The sequence below is a fragment of the Pongo abelii genome, chromosome 19, assembly GCF_028885655.2.
Source record: "Pongo abelii isolate AG06213 chromosome 19, NHGRI_mPonAbe1-v2.0_pri, whole genome shotgun sequence".
NCBI lineage: Eukaryota > Metazoa > Chordata > Mammalia > Primates > Hominidae > Pongo > Pongo abelii.
The window spans coordinates 2,610,749-2,628,781 of record NC_072004.2 but is presented as its reverse complement, the minus strand read 5'-3'; the positions used below and the strand labels follow the sequence as shown (position 1 = coordinate 2,628,781).

Sequence of the window (18,033 nt, the reverse complement as noted above, 5' to 3'; positions counted from 1 at the left end):
GGCATTTTGGGAGACTGAGGCAGGCAGATCACGAGGTCAGGAGATCAAGACCATCCTGCCTAACACGGTGAAACCCCGTCTCCACTAAAAATACAAAAAAAATTAGCCAGGCGTGGTGGCAGGCGCCTGTAGTCCCAGCTATCTGGGAGGCTGAGGCAGGAGAATGGTGTGAACCTGGGAGGCGGAGCTTGCAGTGAGCTGAGCTCGCACCACTGCACTCCAGCCTGGGCGACAGAGCGAGACTCCGTCTCAAAAACAAAACAAAACAAAAAAAATTAAACATAGAGGCCAGACGCAGTGGCTCATGCCTGTAATCCTAACACTTTGGGAGGTTGAGGTGGTTGGATTGCCTGAGGTCAGGAGTTCAAGACCAGCCTAGCCAACATGGTGAAACCCCGTCTCTACCAAAAATACAAAGATTAGCTGGGTGTGGTGGCGGGCGCCTGTGATCCCAGCTACTTGGGAGGCTGAGGCAGGAGAATCACTTGAACCTGGGAGGCAGAGGTTGCAGTGAGCCCAGATCATGCCACTTCACTCCAGCCTGGGCAACAGAGTAAAACCCTGTCTCAAAAAAAAAAAAAATTACACATAGAATTGCCATACGATCGGCAATTCTGCTCCTAAATAGATACCCCAAAGAACTGAAAATAGAGACCCAGATATTTATACACCTACGTTCACTGTGGCATTATTCGCAATAGCAAAAAAAAATTGGAAGCAACTCAGATGTCCACCAGTGAACACATGGATAAACAAAATATGATACATGCAACAATGGGATATTATTCAGTCTTAAAAGGAAAGGAAATTCTAGGCCAGGCACGGTGGCTCACCCCTGTAATCTCAGCACTTTGGGAGGCTGAGGCAGGTGGATCACTTGAGGCCAGGAGTTCGAGACCAGCCTGGCCATCATGGCGAAACCCTATCTCTATCTCTACTAAAAATACAGAAATTAGCCTTGTGTGGTGGTGCACACCTGTAATCCCAGCTACATAGCAGGCTGAGGCACGAGAATCGCTTGAGCCTGGGAAGTGGAGGCTGCAGTGAGCCAAGATCACACCACTGCAATCCAGCCTGGGCAGCAGAGCAAGACCCCATCTCAAAAAAAAAAAAAAAAAAGGAAATTCTGACACACACTACAACATGGATGAACCTTGAAGACATTACGGGAAGTGAAATAAGCCAGACACAGAAGGACAAATACTGTGTGATTTCACCTATACACAGTTCACCGAGCAGTCAAATTCATAGAAACAGAAAGCAGAATGGTGGCTGCAGGGGGCTGCGGAGATGAGGGAATAGGGAATTATTATTTAGTGCATACAAAGTTTCAGTTTGGGATGATGAAAAACTTCTAGAAATAATGGTGATCATTGCACAGCATTGTAAATGTACTTAATGTCACAGAATGGTCCACTAAAAATGGTTTAAATGGTAAGTTTTATAATATGTATGTATATATACATATATATATATATTTTTTTTTTTTTTTTTAGACGGAGTCTCGCTCTGTCGCCCAGGCTGGAGTGCAATGCTGCAATCTCCACTCACTGCAAGCTCCGCCTCCCAGGCTCACGCCATTCTCCTACCTCAGCCTCCGGAGTAGCTGGGACTACAGGCGCCCGCCACCACGCCCGGAGAATTTTTTGTATTTTTAGTGGAGACGGGGTTTCACCGCGTTAGCCAGGATGGTCTCGATCTCCTGACCTCATGATCCCCGCCCACCTCGGCCTCCCAAAGTGCTGGGATTACAGGCGTGAGCCACCGCGACCGGCCTATAATATGTATATTTTAACACAGTTTTTTAAAAAGAATTTGATGTAATCCCAGCACTTTGGGAAGCCGAGGTGGGTGGATCACCTGAGGTCAGGAGTTCGAGACCAGCTTGGCCAACATGGTGAAACCCCGTCTCTACTAAAAAATATAAAAATTAGCCAGGTGTGGTGTCGGGCGCCTGTGATCCCAGCTACTCAGGAGGCTGAGGCAGGAGAATCGCTTGAACCCGAGAGGCGGAGGTTGCAGTGAGCCAAGATTGTGCCACCGCACTTCAGCCTGGGCGACAGAGTGAGACTCCATCTCAAAAATAAATAAATAAATAAATAAAAGGGTTTGATGAAAATGAGACAAAATGTTAACAAGTGTCAATTCTGGGTCATGAGTACTCAGAGGTTTGCATGTCATTATCCTAAGAAAAACAAAACAAAACAAAACAGCACCTCCGTATGCTCAGGAATGTGGAAAAAAGGCCCTCAGCAGGCAGGATGCCCCTGGAGCAGGCTCAGGCCTCTTCCAGCTCTTCCCTCCCCCGCCTATTTTTACCACATTATGGTTGCTATGGAAACAAGGGGCACCTTGGGCTCCCAGAGCTCAGCCCAGGTGCTGCTAACTCGAGGAATAAGGTCAGAGGGTGAATCAAATAAAAGCCCGCTCATCTGGGCCTTGTGTACACACACGTCTGCCCTTCTGACCACGTCCAGCCAGTGACTGTGTCCACGCATGTACCCACAGGGATGCTCCCTGCGCATGCATCTGTCCTCAGCAGGCAGGCCTGGGTCCTGGTGCACAATGCTCAGTGTGCCTGCGTAGGTACGCCTGTAGGCATGGGGGGCACATCACACAGTTACATGTGTGTGACCGCACAGCCCGGGACTGTTGTTAATATCGGAAATGGGGCCGGGTGCGGTGGCTCACGCCTCTAATCCCAGCACTTTGGGAGGCCGAGGTGGGCGGATCACCTGAGGTCAGGAGTTCGAGACCAGCCTGGCCAACGTGGTGAAACCCTGTCTCTACTAAAAATACAAAAATTAGCTGGGCGTGGTGGTGCGCGCCTGTAATCCCAGCTACTCAAGAGGCTGAGACAGGAGAATCGCTTGAACCCAGGAGGCGGAGGTTGTAGTGAGCTGAGATTATGCCACTGCAATCCAGCCTGGGCGACAAAGTGAGACTCTGTCTCAATAATAATAATAATAATATCAGAGATGTTAAGGCAGGTTACACGTGTTGAGCACTATGTACCAGGCACTGTTCCCGTTTCACCTGGATAATCTCATTTAAGCCTCACAACAAGCGCACCCACGTGCAGGTACTATTATTATCCTCAGACAAAGAAACTGGGGCACAGAGAGGTTGCGCAGCCTGCCCCAGGTCACCCAGAGTACATGAACCTAACCGCTGGAGCTGCATTGTGGGGGAAAGTGCTTTAAACAGCACTGGTTCCCGTGCAGCTGCGAAGCCACCTGCCTCATAAGCACCACCTCAGCACTGATAACACACAGGTTTCCTGGGCCCCACCCAGGCCTGATGAGGCAGAATCCCCAAGCCCCAGGGTGGGGCCCAGAAGCTGCATTTTAACGCGGTCCCCTAGGTGAGTCTGCACTGCAGCCAGGGTGGGCAGCCATGGGTCCAGCCTACGTTCAATTGCCTAACAGGGTTGAACAGGGCATGGCAGGGTGGGACAGGGGCTGTCCCTCCCGAGTCCCGTTCCCGAGCTCGTAGAACAAAGCTCCTCAATTCCATGGGGCGTCTGCTGGCGGCAAAGCACCGAAGAAAGGGGCAATGGCTGCCGTCAACCCTCCCCCCCACACCCCAGGGCAGGGCTCCAAAAGTCAGTTATGTGGCTTTGTGGTCTGCCAGGCACGGATTTCCGCCCACTCCACCCTCTCAGAATGAGCCGGGTGTTGGGGTTGGCAGGGGGCGGTACCACACTGCAGTAACCTGCTGGTTCACAGCTCAACCCAAGGTAGGGAGGGGACAGCCACCTCACCTGGGTAACAGTGAGACAGCCCCAGCTGGGCACGCTAGAGGCTCCCACGGTCTCAGACCCCAAGTGGAGAGGAACTCAGACAGAAACCACCAGACCCCCACGGCGCAGGAGGAGCTGCATGTGACCTGAGGTTCTGGCTGCTCCAGGGGCACAAGGAAGAGAGCCTTCCGTGCCAATGGGGAAGGGGCTGTGCGTGGAGGAAGCTGCATCGAAGCTGGCCCTGGAAGGACGGGCAGGATGTGGACCCTGATGCTGACAGGGAAGGGGCAGCAAAGGCATGTTCCCTGTGGGCAGAGCAGCACAGGCACAGGCGAAAGTGCCCGGCCACACGCGGCAAGTTCCACCCACGGGCTGGAGCTGAAGCTCAAGAGGAGGCACCATTGTGAGAAAACAAAACCAGAACTGACAGAGGCACAGAGAGGTTAAGTAACTTGCCCAAGGTCACCCAGCTGGTAGAGTCAGGATTTAAACAGAGGCTGCCTGACTGCCAAGCCCACAAGTGAATCAGTAAGCTGGGGTCCCCATTTGGTGTCCTTTGCCCCTTTTCTTCTGTGAATATTTGAGAACGCTGTCAAGGTGAACATACTAGGCCTAGAGCAGTGGTTTTCAACGAGTCGGGGAGATTTTATACCACTGCCCCAGAAATAGAGCAACGTCTGGAGACATTTTCTTTTTTTTCTTTTTTTTTTTTTTTTTTTTGAGATGGAGTCTCGCTCTGTTGCCCAGGCTAAAGTGCAATGGTGCGATTTCGGCTCACTGCAACCTCCACCTCCCGGGTTTAAGTGATTCTCCTGCCTCAGCCTCCCGAGTAACTACGATTACAGGCACGTGCCACCATGCCCAGCTAATTTTTTGTAGTTTTTTTAGTAGAGACAGGGTTTCACCATGTTGGCCAGGCTGGTCTCGATGAACTCCTGACCTCAGGTGATCCACCTGCCTGGGCCTCCCAAAGTGCTGGGATTACAGGTGTGAGCCACCATGCCTGGCCTGGAGATATTTTCATTATCACAGCAAGGGGTGGGTTGTGGGCATCTTGTGGATAGAGGCTAGAGAGGCTGCACAACACCCTACAACGCACAGGATGGCACCGCAAAACAAAGAGTCATCCAGCCTCAAATGTTACCAGAAGCCCTGACCCAGAGGGGCTCACGCCCACCAGGAGCCCATTTTAACATCCAGCCCGACCTGAGTCATTGCCCAACCACTGACGGTCACCACACTTGTGTGTCCCTTGGGGAAGTGCGTCCCAGGTTTGGATGCCTATTGGAATGAACGGGGTATCTTTTAAAAGTATAGCCGGGCGCCGCAGCTCACGCCTGTAATCCCAGCACTTTGGGAGGCTGAGGCGGGCGGATCACGAAGTCAGGAGTTCGAGACCAGCCTGGCCAACGTGGTGAAACCCCGTCTCTACTAAAGATACAAAAAATTAGCTGGGCATGGTGGTGTGCACCTGTAATCCCAGCTACTCGGGAGGCTGAGGCAGGAGAATCGCTTGAACCTGGGAGGCGGAGGTTGCAGTGAGCCAAGATTGCACCACTGCACTCCAGCCTGGGCGACAGGGTGAGACTCCATCTCAATAAAAAAAAAAAAAAAAGTACTGATGCTGGGTTCTACCCCTCGACATTCAGATTTAATTGGAACTGGGTACAACCTGGGCATCAGAATTTTTTTTTTTTTTTTTTTTTTGAGACGGAGTTTCACTCTTATTACCCAGGCTAAAGTGCAATGGCGTGATCTCGGCTCACAGCAACCTCCACCTCCCAGGTTCAAGCGATTCTCCTGCCTCAGCCTCCTGAGTAGCTGGGATTACAGGGAGCCACCACCACGCCTGGCTAGTTTTTGTATTTTTAGTAGAGTCGGGGTTTCATTATATTGGTCAGGCTGGTCTCGAACTCCTGACCTCAGGTGATCCACCCGCCTCGGCCTCCCAAAATGCTGAGATTACAGGTGTGAGCCACTGCGCCCAGCCGGCATCAGAATTTTTAAAAGCACCTCCAGGTGAAACCGAAGTGTAGAAAAGTTTGAGAACCACCGTCCTGGGGGAGGGAAGGAAGGAACAAACTATTTGCTGTGACCCAAAGACAGCCCCCCACCAGCTCGGGGCTGGGGGTCCTACACCAGCATCCCGGCACGAGAAGCCCATCAGAGTCAGCACTATCAAGGTCTGCCTTCGGGCCAGGGTCTAGGAACAGGGAAGGCAGAGCTGGAGCCAGCTTGAGGGATGATGAGTTAGTCACAGCTGGCAGAGACCGGAGGAGGAGGTTAATTAGAAAGCCTGTGTCACTGTCTGGGCAGGAGATAATGGGCCTGAACCGGCAGACAGGAGGAACCACCCCCCCATGACTCAGAGGCTTCTCAACCCAGTGACAGAAAAGAACTGGATCTGAAAGATAGAAAAGGTTAATTGAGAGTCAGTCCAGTCTGGGAACAGAGCCGAAATGACCGGCCAGCCACTGAGGTCGGGGCAAGAGCACTGTTCTTGGGGATGACCTGGGGAAAGGGACTTGGGAGTCAGCCACAAAGAAACAAGAGCTGAGGCCTAAGGAGGTGAGCAGAGCAGAGGGTCCAGCTGACTCTGGTCTGCAGGGTAGGCCGCAGCCAGCTCTGTTCTTTAAAGTCTGCAGTTAGTCGTCAAGATTTTGTCTAAAACTCCAAATTTCCGGCCAGGCGCGGTGACTCACGCCTGTAATCCCAGCACTTTGAGAGGCCGAGCCGGAGCGGGGGGATCACCTGAGGTTGGGAGTTCGAGACCAGCCTGGCCAACATGGCGAAACCTCGCCTCTAGTAAAAATACAAAAATTAGGCCAGGCGCGGTGGCTCACGCCTGTAATCCCAGCACTTTGGGGGGCCGAGGTGGGCAGATCACCTGAGGTCAGGAGTTCGGGACCAGCCTGCTCAACATGGCGAAACCCTGTCTCTACTAAAAATACAAAAAATTAGCCAGGTGTGGTGGCGCATGCCTGTAATCCCAGCTACTCGGGAGGCTGAGGCAGGAGAATCGCTTGAACCAGGGAGAGGAGGTTGCGGTGTGCCAAGATCGCGCCATTGCACTCCAGCCTGGGTGACAGAGCAAGACTCCGTCTCAAAAAAAAACAAAAAAAACACACACAAAAAAACAGATTTCCAGCTGCTGTTATAAAATGGAAGATCCGGTAAGACAGGCCAGCATTCTTGCAGTGCCCAAGAGCTGAGGGTCCAAGTCAGAAAGCAGCAAGGATGGAGCTGATGGAGAAGCAGGAGAAGAACCAGGGGCCAGCATGTCACAGACAACAAAAGCAGCCCCTCACGTCCCAACTCTGCCCTGACCACCTCTGTGCTGTCCTATCACAAGTTAGCAGCACCCCTGCTCAGGGTCTCAGCTTACTGATCTGTAAATAAGGAGGGTGAGGCCCATCGCCTCTAGCTGTCCATCCTCATGTCCATGGGTCTCCTGCAGGCTGCCTGCAAAACCTGAACCCTTCCGACAAAGATCAGCCCAGGCAGGTGAGGAATCCCAAATACAGCCAAAGAGGCTGGGGTGACCAGCCAAGGGGAGGGAAGAGAAGACTCAGGGTGAAAAAGCAGCCTTCCAGTGTCTGCAGGGCTCTTAGCGGAAAGAGGGATGAACCTTGTTGAATGGGGGTAAGTGGGGACGTGCGGGCGAAGGGTCAAGACTGGACCGAGCAATGCAATTACAGAGATTCCGGATGAAAACAGCAGTCAGCTTTGAGCAAAGTTGTACTGCAGTAAAATAGGCATCCATACAAGGTAATGAGCTCACTGTCCCCACAGGTAACCAAGCTCAGCCTGGGTGACTAGTTTTAGGGGCACAGGAGATTTGCATAAAGACTAATTTGACTTTTGTTGGCCAGGCGCAGTGGCTCATGCCTATAATCCCAGCACTTTGGGAGGCCGAGGCGGGCAGATCACGAGATCAGGAGTTCGAGACCAGCCTGACCAACGTGGTGAAACCCCATCTCTACTAAAAATACAAAAATTAGCCGGGCGTGGTGGCACATGCCTGTAATCCCAGCTACTCAGGAGGCTAAGGCAGGAGAATCACTTGAACCCGGGAGGCAGAAGTTGCAGTGAGCCAAGATCGTACCATTGCACTCTAGCCTGGGTGACAGAGCGAGACTCCGTCTCAAAAAAAAAAAAAAAGGGTGGGGGGAGATGGGAGGGATAGCATTAGGAGATATACCTAATGTTAAATGACGAGTTAATGGGTGCAGCACACCAACATGGCACATGTATACATATGTAACAAACCTGCATGTTGTGCACATGTACCCTAACACTTAAAGTATAATAATAAAAAAAAAAAAAAGACTAATTTGACTTTTTAAATCTCAAGCCCTAAGATTCAAGGACTCCAGAGACCTGGGGGTCTCTCCTGAAGGCTCCTCTCTCCCTCTCCCAGCGCCCCCAGGGAAGGCCATCAGGGATTAGGTTCTGGACTCTGCCTCCCAGGGAGGGAAGGCCAGGGTGGTCCAGACAAACTCGCAAGGTCCACGTTTGCTCCCCTCGCCCTTCACCAGGGCCTCAGCCCTCTGTCCAGCCCTAGCAACTCCTGCTCCACACATGGCCCCCGGTCCCAGCATAGCCTCACCCAGAGCCTTCTCAGAGGCAGAGGAAGGAACTCCTGGGACGGGGCGGCGGGGGGGGGTCCCAGAACAAGCCAGATGGGCCACTGACAGCCCCTATTGACACTCACATCCCCAACTCCCTGTTAGCTGCCCCAGAGGAGCCAGCGGGAGGAAGGGGATAGAAGGTGCCACCCCGCTCCCAGACACCAGCGTTATCTCTGTACGGCCCCCGAGTGCGGCTTGGGCCCCTGTCCATCAAGAGCCTCTCCCGTGGTGGCTGGAGAGGGGTGTCCTGACTCACCCACGGGGCTGCAGTGTGTAGACAAGAAGCACCAGGGGTGCACAATCTGGGGAGGCACGAGTCTTTCTCCAGAGCCCAGTGGGAGCAATTCTTTCCCGGCCTTGGCCAAATCCAGCTCCCAGCGAGCCGGGCAGTGCCCTCTGGCCTCTTCCACAGGACCGTGAGTCTTCCCATCCAGGCCAGGCCAGCAGGCCTCTGGGCCTGGGGAGACCAGCGAGGAAGCCCAAGTGCATGGCCAGAGGCCTGGGGGTTCATGAGGACCCGGGGAGCTGAGTGGGGCCTCCGGGGATGGTTGGGTCTCGGCTGGCGGGCCACAGGCCACCCCATCCACATTTTCCTCTCCGGCGTCCTTGCCTTTACCCTCACACTAGCACGGTCAGCCCTGTCCACGGGACCCACAAGGACCATGCCACTCCACCAGCCACATGGAAAACACCCTCACGGGCTCCGTGAATAGGCAAAGGCCCTCCTGCCCACTGTCCCACACCCATCACAGAAGAGCCCCAATTCCTAGTACCTACTGGCCAGGGCTGCCAGCCGGCTCCCTGCCTGCCCATCAGCAGATACCCACAAGACCTGGCCAAGTCCGGGGAGCTGTTTGTCCAATGAGAAACCAGAACAGGGACTCACCAGGGCTTCCTGGGCATGGCAGGGGCTGGCCAGGAGGAGGGCCGGGAGCACACGGGTCTTGGAGTCTGCAGACCTTGCCGCCTGGCAAATGGTACCTCCAGGAGCAGCCCCAGTGCCTGGCAATGAAATCAAGCCACAGCCAACCGCCGGCTAAGCACTCGCCTTCCCTGCTTCTCCCTGCAGCCACGCACGCCCCGAGACTCCAGATCCCAAAACAGGCATGTTCATGGTTACCATAGGAACTCGCTAAAGCCAAAAAAGGCACCACATAGGCACCCACATGGGCCCTCAACGCTCATGTCCACCTGCATGGGCGAGCATGCACACACGCCTACACATGTCTGCACACACCCACACGCACCCACACACGCCAACACTGTCCTCAGGCACAGGGCCCATCCTGAAGAAATCAACGAACCAGAGTCTGCCACTCGAGACAGAAATGGGCACGTTCTCGTCGATCCACCTGGAGGGTATCTAACAGTGGGTTCCGCGGTGTGGCCAGCTGTCAGTCACAAGGGCGGCCACACCGGCCAGTGCTCACCCGGAACTCACCTGCCAAAGGCACCCAGGAGCCGAGCCGGGCCAGCGAGGGGACGCCGTGCAGCTGCTTCCCCGGCCGCAGACCAGCCCCCACGGCCCTCAGGATGCTGCTCTCTCCTCTGCCCCCTTCCGCAGGGCAGGAGGTATAAGGTGGGTCTCAGACAGACCGAACAGGAGAGTAGAAAGTGGAGGGAAGATTTTACATTCAGAGCCTTACTCCCTCCTTCCCCGCCCAAACTGCCCAAACTCACTAGTTCTCCGTCTCCATGAATGGGACCAGCATCCACCCAGCGCTCACAGGAAGCTTTCTGAGAATCCTCACCCGACCCTTCTCCTCACCTTCACCCACACCTTCCAAACCAGCTCCAGGCAGGGAAGGCCACTCCCTCCAGCCCCATGCTATTGTGGGACTTTCTCCTGAGCTCAGCTCAAAACGGGGTCCTTGTCACACCACCAGGAAAGATTAGGCTCTTGGACACAACAGAAGGGTGAGAACAACGGGATTTATTGGGCAAAAGGAAAAAAACTCAGCAAAGCAAGAGAGGTTCCTGTTAACCGGCCCCCATCTCACAGGTTGGATCCCCAGGTTACCACCTCCAAACAGGAATGGCCAGGATCCTCCCCGCAGCAAACAGCGCGAACTTCCCGAGGCCTCACCCCAGGGCGCAGGCGAGGGGAGGGTCTCTGGGGACCTCTTCACGTGGCTGTCTCAATATCCCCTCCTAGCCTCCCTGCCTCTTCTCTAACCCCTCCAGTCAGCCAGAGGGGTCCTCAGACTCGAGCTCACCATAGCATTCCCCTAGCCCAAAGCCCTTTGATCCAGCCCAGCTTCCAGCACAGCTCACCTACCCTCCTAGACGTAGCCCGCCTTCCCCCAGCCCCCCGCACTCCCACCCTCGCTTCTGTCTGGTAATAGTAACTGCTCCCAGGTCCCGCCTGCTGAAGCTGCTTCACGCCCCACTGCCTTCGTGAGGGTCGGGCTGCCTGGAGTGCATTCTCTCCTCCCTGCTGACCTTACACACCCCTGGAGACAGCTCAGGCATCACCAGGTCTCCAGGAGGCCCCCCTCCATCCTTTCTGTGGGCATCGCAGCCCATGTCCCGTGCCATGGGAACTGTCTCCCTGCAGTGTAGGTGCCCAGTAAATGTAGGCTGAACTGACTCAGCTGTCTACCCCCAAAAACCTCAAGCTCCCCCTGTCCTTGACAACCCCAGCAAACTCTCAGCAGATGCCCTAGGTGTGTAGAAGAGCAGACTAAGATGAGTTGGCTCCAAAGGGCTCTAGAACATCATCCTGGTGCCTCAAGGATTCTTGTAATCTACAGTAAACAAAGACCTGGTGGCCAAAGGTGGGGAAATGAATTGGTAGGTGTGGCCTTCAACTGGTGAATGAGAAAAGTCATTAAATCGGAATCAACGGCCGGAGGCGGTGGCTCAAGCCTGTATTCCCAGCACTTTGAGAGGCCGAGGCAGGTGGATCATCTGAGGTTGGGAGTTTGAGACCAGCCTGGCTAACACGGTGAAACCCCGTCTCTACTAAATATACAAAAATTAGCCACAAAAATGTACCCCATGTTGTGCATAATTCTCACAGAATGGGGAGGGAAGCCTGAGTTTAAAGGGGTTGTGGCAGACCAGGCACAGTGGCTCACGCCTGTAATCACAGCACTTTGGGAGGCCAAGGCAGGTGGATCGCTTGAGGCTAGGAGTTTGAGACCAGCCTGGCCAACATGGCAAAACCCCATCTGTATTAAAAATACAAAAAAAAATAGTTGGGTGTGGTGGTGCACACCTGTAGTCCTGAGGCAAGAGGATCATTTGAACCCAGGAGGCAGGGGTGTCACAGTGAGCCAGGATCATGCCACTGCACTCCAGCCGGAGAGAGAGTGAGACTCTGTCTCAAAAATAATAATAATAAATAATAATAATAGACCGGGCACAGTGGCTCACACCTGTAATCCCAGCACTTCGGGAAGCCGAGACAAGTGGATCATCTGAGGTCACGAGTTCAAGACCAGCCTGGCCAACATGGCGAAACCCCGTGTCTACTAAAAAAAAAATACAAAAAGTAGCCGGGCATGGTGGGGCGTGCCTGTAATCCCAGCTACTCGGGAGGCTGAGGCAGGAGAATCGCTTGAACCCAGGAGGTGGAGGTTACAGTGAGCCGAGATTTCACCACTGCACTCCAGCCTGGGCAACAGAGCGAGACTCTCTCTCAAAAAAAAAAATAATAATAATAATAATAATAATAAAAGGGTTATGGCAGAGAAGAAATCAAGCTTCCTGGCCGTGGCAAGCCCCTGCTGTCATGGACAATGTCTCCAGCAGCTGACACTGGAGTCCCCAGGGACCTAGGAAAGCTGCCCAGAGACACACTAAGCTCCCGTCCTTCATGGCCCCTTCATTTCTAGCAGGATTTTCAATTCTTAGCTGGTTAAATCTGAAACTTAGAATAGCGGTGGCTGTGTGGTATCTTCTGGCCAAACCACAGTAGAACTGACATGCTGGCCCAGCCAAGCAGGAGCTCCTCCAGGCCCTCCCCATCCTTCTCCTAACAAAGAAATCACAGAGCACAGCCGCACCCAGGTCCCATCATGGGCTTCATCCCTTTCCAGAGGTGCCACTTCTAGGGACCAAGGGCTGGAGCCACCCACTTAAATTTAAGCTGGATTTTTTCCTACAAGGCAATGGATTTTAGACTTCCCCACCCCTCAGGAGTGTGCATGTGAGTGTGCTCCAGCAGTGGAGATGGGCTACCCTGAACCATCCACATGCTCACTCCAGGCCACCGCAGCCAGCCCCTGTGCACGACGGTCACCTCAGGTAGCTGGAGCCCATGCAGCAGACAGACAGACAAACACACACACATACACATACACACACACACACACACACACACACACACATACATGCATCTCTTTCTTTAGCAAAGATGCAGGGGTCTCTGTGGAGGGAGCACAGAGGGTAGCAAAAAGGAGCAGAGGTTTTGGCCAGGTGCAGTGGCTCACGCCTGTAATCCCAACACTTTGGGAGGCTGAGGTGGGTGGATCACCTGAGGTCAGGAGTTCGAGACCAGCCTGGCCAACATGGTGAAACCCCATCTCTACTAAATATACAAAAAAAAAATAGCTGGGTGTGGTGGTGCACACCTGTAATCCTAGCTACTTGGGAAGCTGAGGTGGGAGAATCGCTTGAACCAGGGAGACGGAGGTTGCAGTGAGCCGAGACTGCGCCACTGCACTCCAGCCTAGGCAACAGACCAAGACGCCGTCTCAAAAAAGAAATAAAGGACAAGACGAGTGTCTCGGAGGCTCCCAGCTCAGATCCTCCCACTCCGGCTGCTCCTTCAAGGAGCTCCACAAGAAAACCCCAGGCACCTGCCCGACAGGGACCTCATGCCCAGCTGGCCCCCAGAGCGGACTGGGGAAGAGGGATCCCCACACGCTGAGCCTGCCTCTTTCTCTCCTTCCTTCCACCTGCATGTGATGGGCCAACCATGATGACCCATCGTTGATTCATTCAGCAAATACAGACCGAAAACCTCCTTTGTGCCAGGTACTGGATAGGCCCTAAGGAGTCAGGGATGAAATGCACAGAACCCCTGCTCTCAGAGACTTCCATTCACACAGCCAAGCATTCACTCACTCAACAGCGAGCCCCCACCATCACCAAGGTCCTGAGAAAAATACGAAAGGACCCAAGGCATGAATGCCACCTCCTAGAATGTCGAGGCTGGAAGAGAGCAGGCTGGACGCGAAGCCAACCCTTTACAGATGGGGAAACTGACCCAGAGAGGTTAACGATTTGCCCATGTGTTAGCCTGAGGCTGTATCCCACACGCAAGCCTCCTTCTCCTGCATGGTACCGTTGCCACCTCCCCTCCAGCGTTCCAGAGTGGCTCCATAGCCCCTGTACCCCTGCACTGCAGTTAAGTAAATCCTTGCTTCTGAGTGTCCAACTCATCCAGGCACCACAGACCCCATTCAATCCAGGCCTCCAGCAAGGGGATGGGCCCCAGCAAACCAGGGGCCTTCTCACCCACGGTGTTGTGGAGGCGGAGGTGCATTCTGCAGCCACAGATTCTATATACACAGCCCCTGAGAACATCAGGGAAAGAAAATGGGAAAGTAGGGCGGGAGGCAGGTGTGAGAACCACTCAGCTCCACACACAAAGCACAGACCCAGATTCAAATCCCAACTCCGTGACTTCCTCCCTGAAGACCCTGAACAAGTTTCCTAAACTCTCTTGGTCTCCACTTTCTCATCTGTAAGATGCGGACAGGATTGGTACCTGCTTCATGAGGTGGGTGCAAAGCCTCAGGAAAACAGTGCAATGAAGCCTTAGCACACAGTGAATGCTTCATAACGGTGAGGCCAGACCCGTGTCCTCAGAGCTGCAGGCCTCAGGGACGCCTGGGGAGGCGTCAAGGACACCAGGTCCTTGGGGAGGGAGCCAAGGCAACCAAGGAGCATGGGCTGCAGCCCAGGAGTATCCGCTATGTGGCGGGGAATGCAGTGAGCTGCTGTAGAAGGAGAGATGCCTCACCCAGCAAAGGCAGAGGGAGGAGGCATCTTGGTGACTCAGGAGCCCCAACAGTGGGCATTTGGCTGCCTCATCAATTCACCAGAAATACAAGGGCTTTTTTCTGAACTCTGAATTCTACTGAATCCATCTATCTGTCCATCTTTATGTCCGTACCACACTGTCTTAATAACCATAGCTTTGCAATACTTTTTGTTTTGTTTTGTTTTGTTTTTGTTCTGTTTTGAGACAGAGTCTCACTCTGTCACCCAGGCTGCAGTATAATGGTGTGATCTCAGCTCACGGTAACCTCCACCTCCTGGGTTCAAGTGACTCTCCTGCCTCAGCCTCCCAAGTAGCTGGGGCTACAGGCGCACACCACCACACCTGGCTAATTTTTGTATTTGCAGTAGAGACGGGGTTTTACCATGTTGGTCAGGCTGGTCGCAAACTCCTGACCTCAAATGATCCACTCTCCTCGGCCTCCAAAAGTGCTGGGATTACAGGCATGAGCCACCAGGCCTGGCCGCAATACGTTTTGAAATCAGGAAGAATGAGGCCACCAACTTTGTTCTTCTTTTTCAAGATTATCTTTGAACTTCCATGTGAATCTCAGGATCAGCTTATCAATGTCTGCAAAGAAGCTAGCTGGGATTTTGATGGCAATGGGTTTCCACTTCCTGGTTCAACCACTCCTGAGCTCTGGCTTTGCTTCCTCCCCTTCAGTTCCCTGGAGCACCCTGCTTCCTTTCCCATAAATTCCATCCTTTGCTTAACCAGATGACACTGGGTTTTTGTTTCTTGCAATCAAAGGAATCTTAATCAATAAAACTCGGAACACAGTGCTACACACTGTCCCAAGCCATCATCCCAATATCACCTTCCCAGATAATCACTCAAAGACCCCACTGGGGTCCCAATGGTCCACCTGGACCAGGGTTGACCACGGTCGACCCTGGCCCACGCCCCCAGCTTTTCACTCTACCCTATAACTGGTGCACTTCCAGGATACAGATATTATATTTACAAACAGGCCCTCCCTCGATAAATGCTTGTGAAATTGAAATTGAACTAGATGTCCCAAAACAGCACCAAAAGAACACTCTGACCACTCTACACCCCTTAGCAGCTCTGCTTCATGCCTGGCATCTCACTCAGTATGCAAATATGCTCTAGAAAGCTCTAGGAAAACCAGACATTATTGTGACCACTGGACAAAAGATATGGAAACTAAAGCACAGAGGAGGGAAGCATCTTGTCCTGGGTGACTTGCCCTGACACCTCCAGATTGAATGGTGTCTGGGTGACTTGCCCTGACACCTCCAGATTGAATGGTGTCTGCACTGATGCACACACCATGCCAAGCCAGCACAGACGTGGGGGTCCTACTATCCTGCCTCATCTTTAAGAGCTGCTTTAGAGGCCACCTCCTCCAGGCAGTCTTTCGGGACTGCTCCATGGCACTCCTGGCATCAGCTCTAGACTTTTTTTTTTGAGACGGCATTTCACTCTTGTCTCCCAGGCTGCAGTGCGATCTTGCCTCACTGCAACCTCCACCTCCCAGGTTCAAGCAATTCTCCTGCCTCAGTCTGCCGACTAGCTGGGATTATAGGTGCCCGCCACCACGCCCAGCTAATTTTTTTTATTTTTAGCAGAGATAGGGTTTCACCATGTTGACCAGGCTGGTCTCGAACTCCTGACCTCAGGCGATCCACCTGCCTCGGCCTCCCAAAGTACTGGGACTACAGGCGTGAGCCACCACATCCAGCTTCCTGGCATCAGCTCAACAGAGAAACTGAAATCTCTTGAAGGGCAGGAACAGTCTGTCCTCCATCCCGGCCCTGCTAACTGCCCAGCCTCACCTTTCTGGGCAAAACCAACCAAAGTGGGAAGCCTCTTATTTTGACCCTCTTTTATGCCAACCCTCAAGACTGGCCGTACTTTGCCCAGGGACCTGCATCCAGGGGATACACAACCAGGGCTGGCAACTGAACGGCATGACAGAGGGAGACTAGGCAGGGAAAACCTTCCGCTGAGACGGGGGAGTGACAACCCAGAGAAGCTGCCTCGGAAGGAGGGCGATTCATTGGAGGAATTTTCCATGCAACAGTGAATTCACATGTGCCGGGAGAATATTTTGAGCTAGAGGCCAATGCTTTTTTCCTCCTAGAATTTCCCTCCTTTTCAATTCACTCTATTGGAGCAGATGGTTAGTCAGTACTCATTGCCCCACGGGAGGGGTGCAGCTGGAAACAGGCTACACTTTGGTTAAGTCTCAAAGGAAAAAGGGGATCAGGATGCAGACAAAATGGTTTGGCCAGAAACACAGAGGAAAAAGGAATGAAGGTGGTGAGGGAAGAGAGGTCAGAGGTTCTAGGAGAGGGCTGTGCCTGCTTCGGACCTCAGCAGATGGACAAGAGATACACGGTAAACCAAGGCAGGCAATTCCCACACCCTGAGTCTGGCATGGGAGCCTCAGAAAGTCCCAGGGCCAGGCTGCCCATGCTGACATACCTGGCAACAAATGACTTGATGAGCAGCTGACATCACACATACACACACACACACACACACACACACCCTGGAGTGTTTAGTCAGGTCCTAGTAGGTGGGGAATGTCAGAAAGTCACTGCCAGGATTGGGAGTTCACATAAAAACTAAAGTGATAAAAAATATAATTATCTTTCTTTTTTTTTTGTGACGGAGTCTCACTCTGTCACACAGGCTGGAGTGCAATGGCGCCATCTCGGTTCACTTCAACCTCCGCCTCCCGGGTTCAAGCAATTCTCCTGCCTCAGCCTCCCGAGTAGCTGGGATTACAGGCACACGCCACCACGCCCAGCTAATTTTTTCTATTTTTAGTAGAGATGGGTTTTCACCATGTTGGCCAGGCTGGTCTCGAACTCCTGACCTCAGGTGATCCACCCACCTTGGCCTCCCAAAGCGCTGGGATTACAGGTGTTAGCCACCATGCCCGGCCCAATATATATCTAAAAACTAAAGTGATAGGAAGATAATGGGTCTGGGCCAGGCGCAGTGGCTCACACCTGTAATCCCAGCATTTTGGGAGGCCTAGGTGGGCGGACCGCAACGTCAAGAGATTGAGACCAGATTGGCCAACATGGTGAAACTCTGTCTCTATTAAAAATACAAAAATTAGCCAGGCGTGGTGGCAGGCGCCTGTAATCCCAGCTACTTGGGAGGCTGAGGCAGGAGAATCACTTGAACCCAGGAGGTGGAGGTTGCGGTGAGCAGAGATCATGCCACTGCACTCCAGCCTGGCAACGGAGCAAGACTCCGTCTCAAAAAAAAAAAAAAAGAAAAAGAAAAAAAAGAATAATGGGCCTGAATGTTACACCTGCTACACACACTCCCACCATTCTGGCCCCTGGTGATTCCATTCCCACCTCTACCTCTCCCTGAACATCCCAGGAATAAGAATTTGTCCAGCCTCCTCCGATCTGGAAGCACCATGGACTCTGACTGGAATCTGACAAACACGACAGCCCCTCTTGTGTCTCCCACAACCTGCTGGGAGTGAGGGCCCGACGCTCTGATCCGCGTCATCTCTGACCTTTACAGAAGAGGAAATTGCAACTTACTTGACCTTCAGACTTGCCAGCATGGTCTTGTCGATCCTGCCAAGAGAAAAGCAAGGGCTCCAGTCAGTGCTGAGGCTGAAGGCTCCCACATAGCATCTGCATGGAGGA

At 53.1% G+C, this 18,033-nt stretch overlaps 1 protein-coding gene across 4 annotated transcripts in view; it reads right to left on the bottom strand.

Moving 5' to 3' along the window:
• RAP1GAP2 (RAP1 GTPase activating protein 2) overlaps positions 1–18,033 on the bottom strand; it is a 276,085-nt gene that overhangs the window by 212,932 nt on the left and 45,120 nt on the right. For all 4 annotated transcript variants that reach the window (XM_054535352.2, XM_054535353.2, XM_054535356.2 and 1 more), the window contains one exon: positions 17,926–17,961. In XM_054535352.2, coding sequence (XP_054391327.1) covers positions 17,926–17,961 — 36 coding nt within the window. The remainder of the gene's footprint in view (positions 1–17,925; positions 17,962–18,033) is intronic.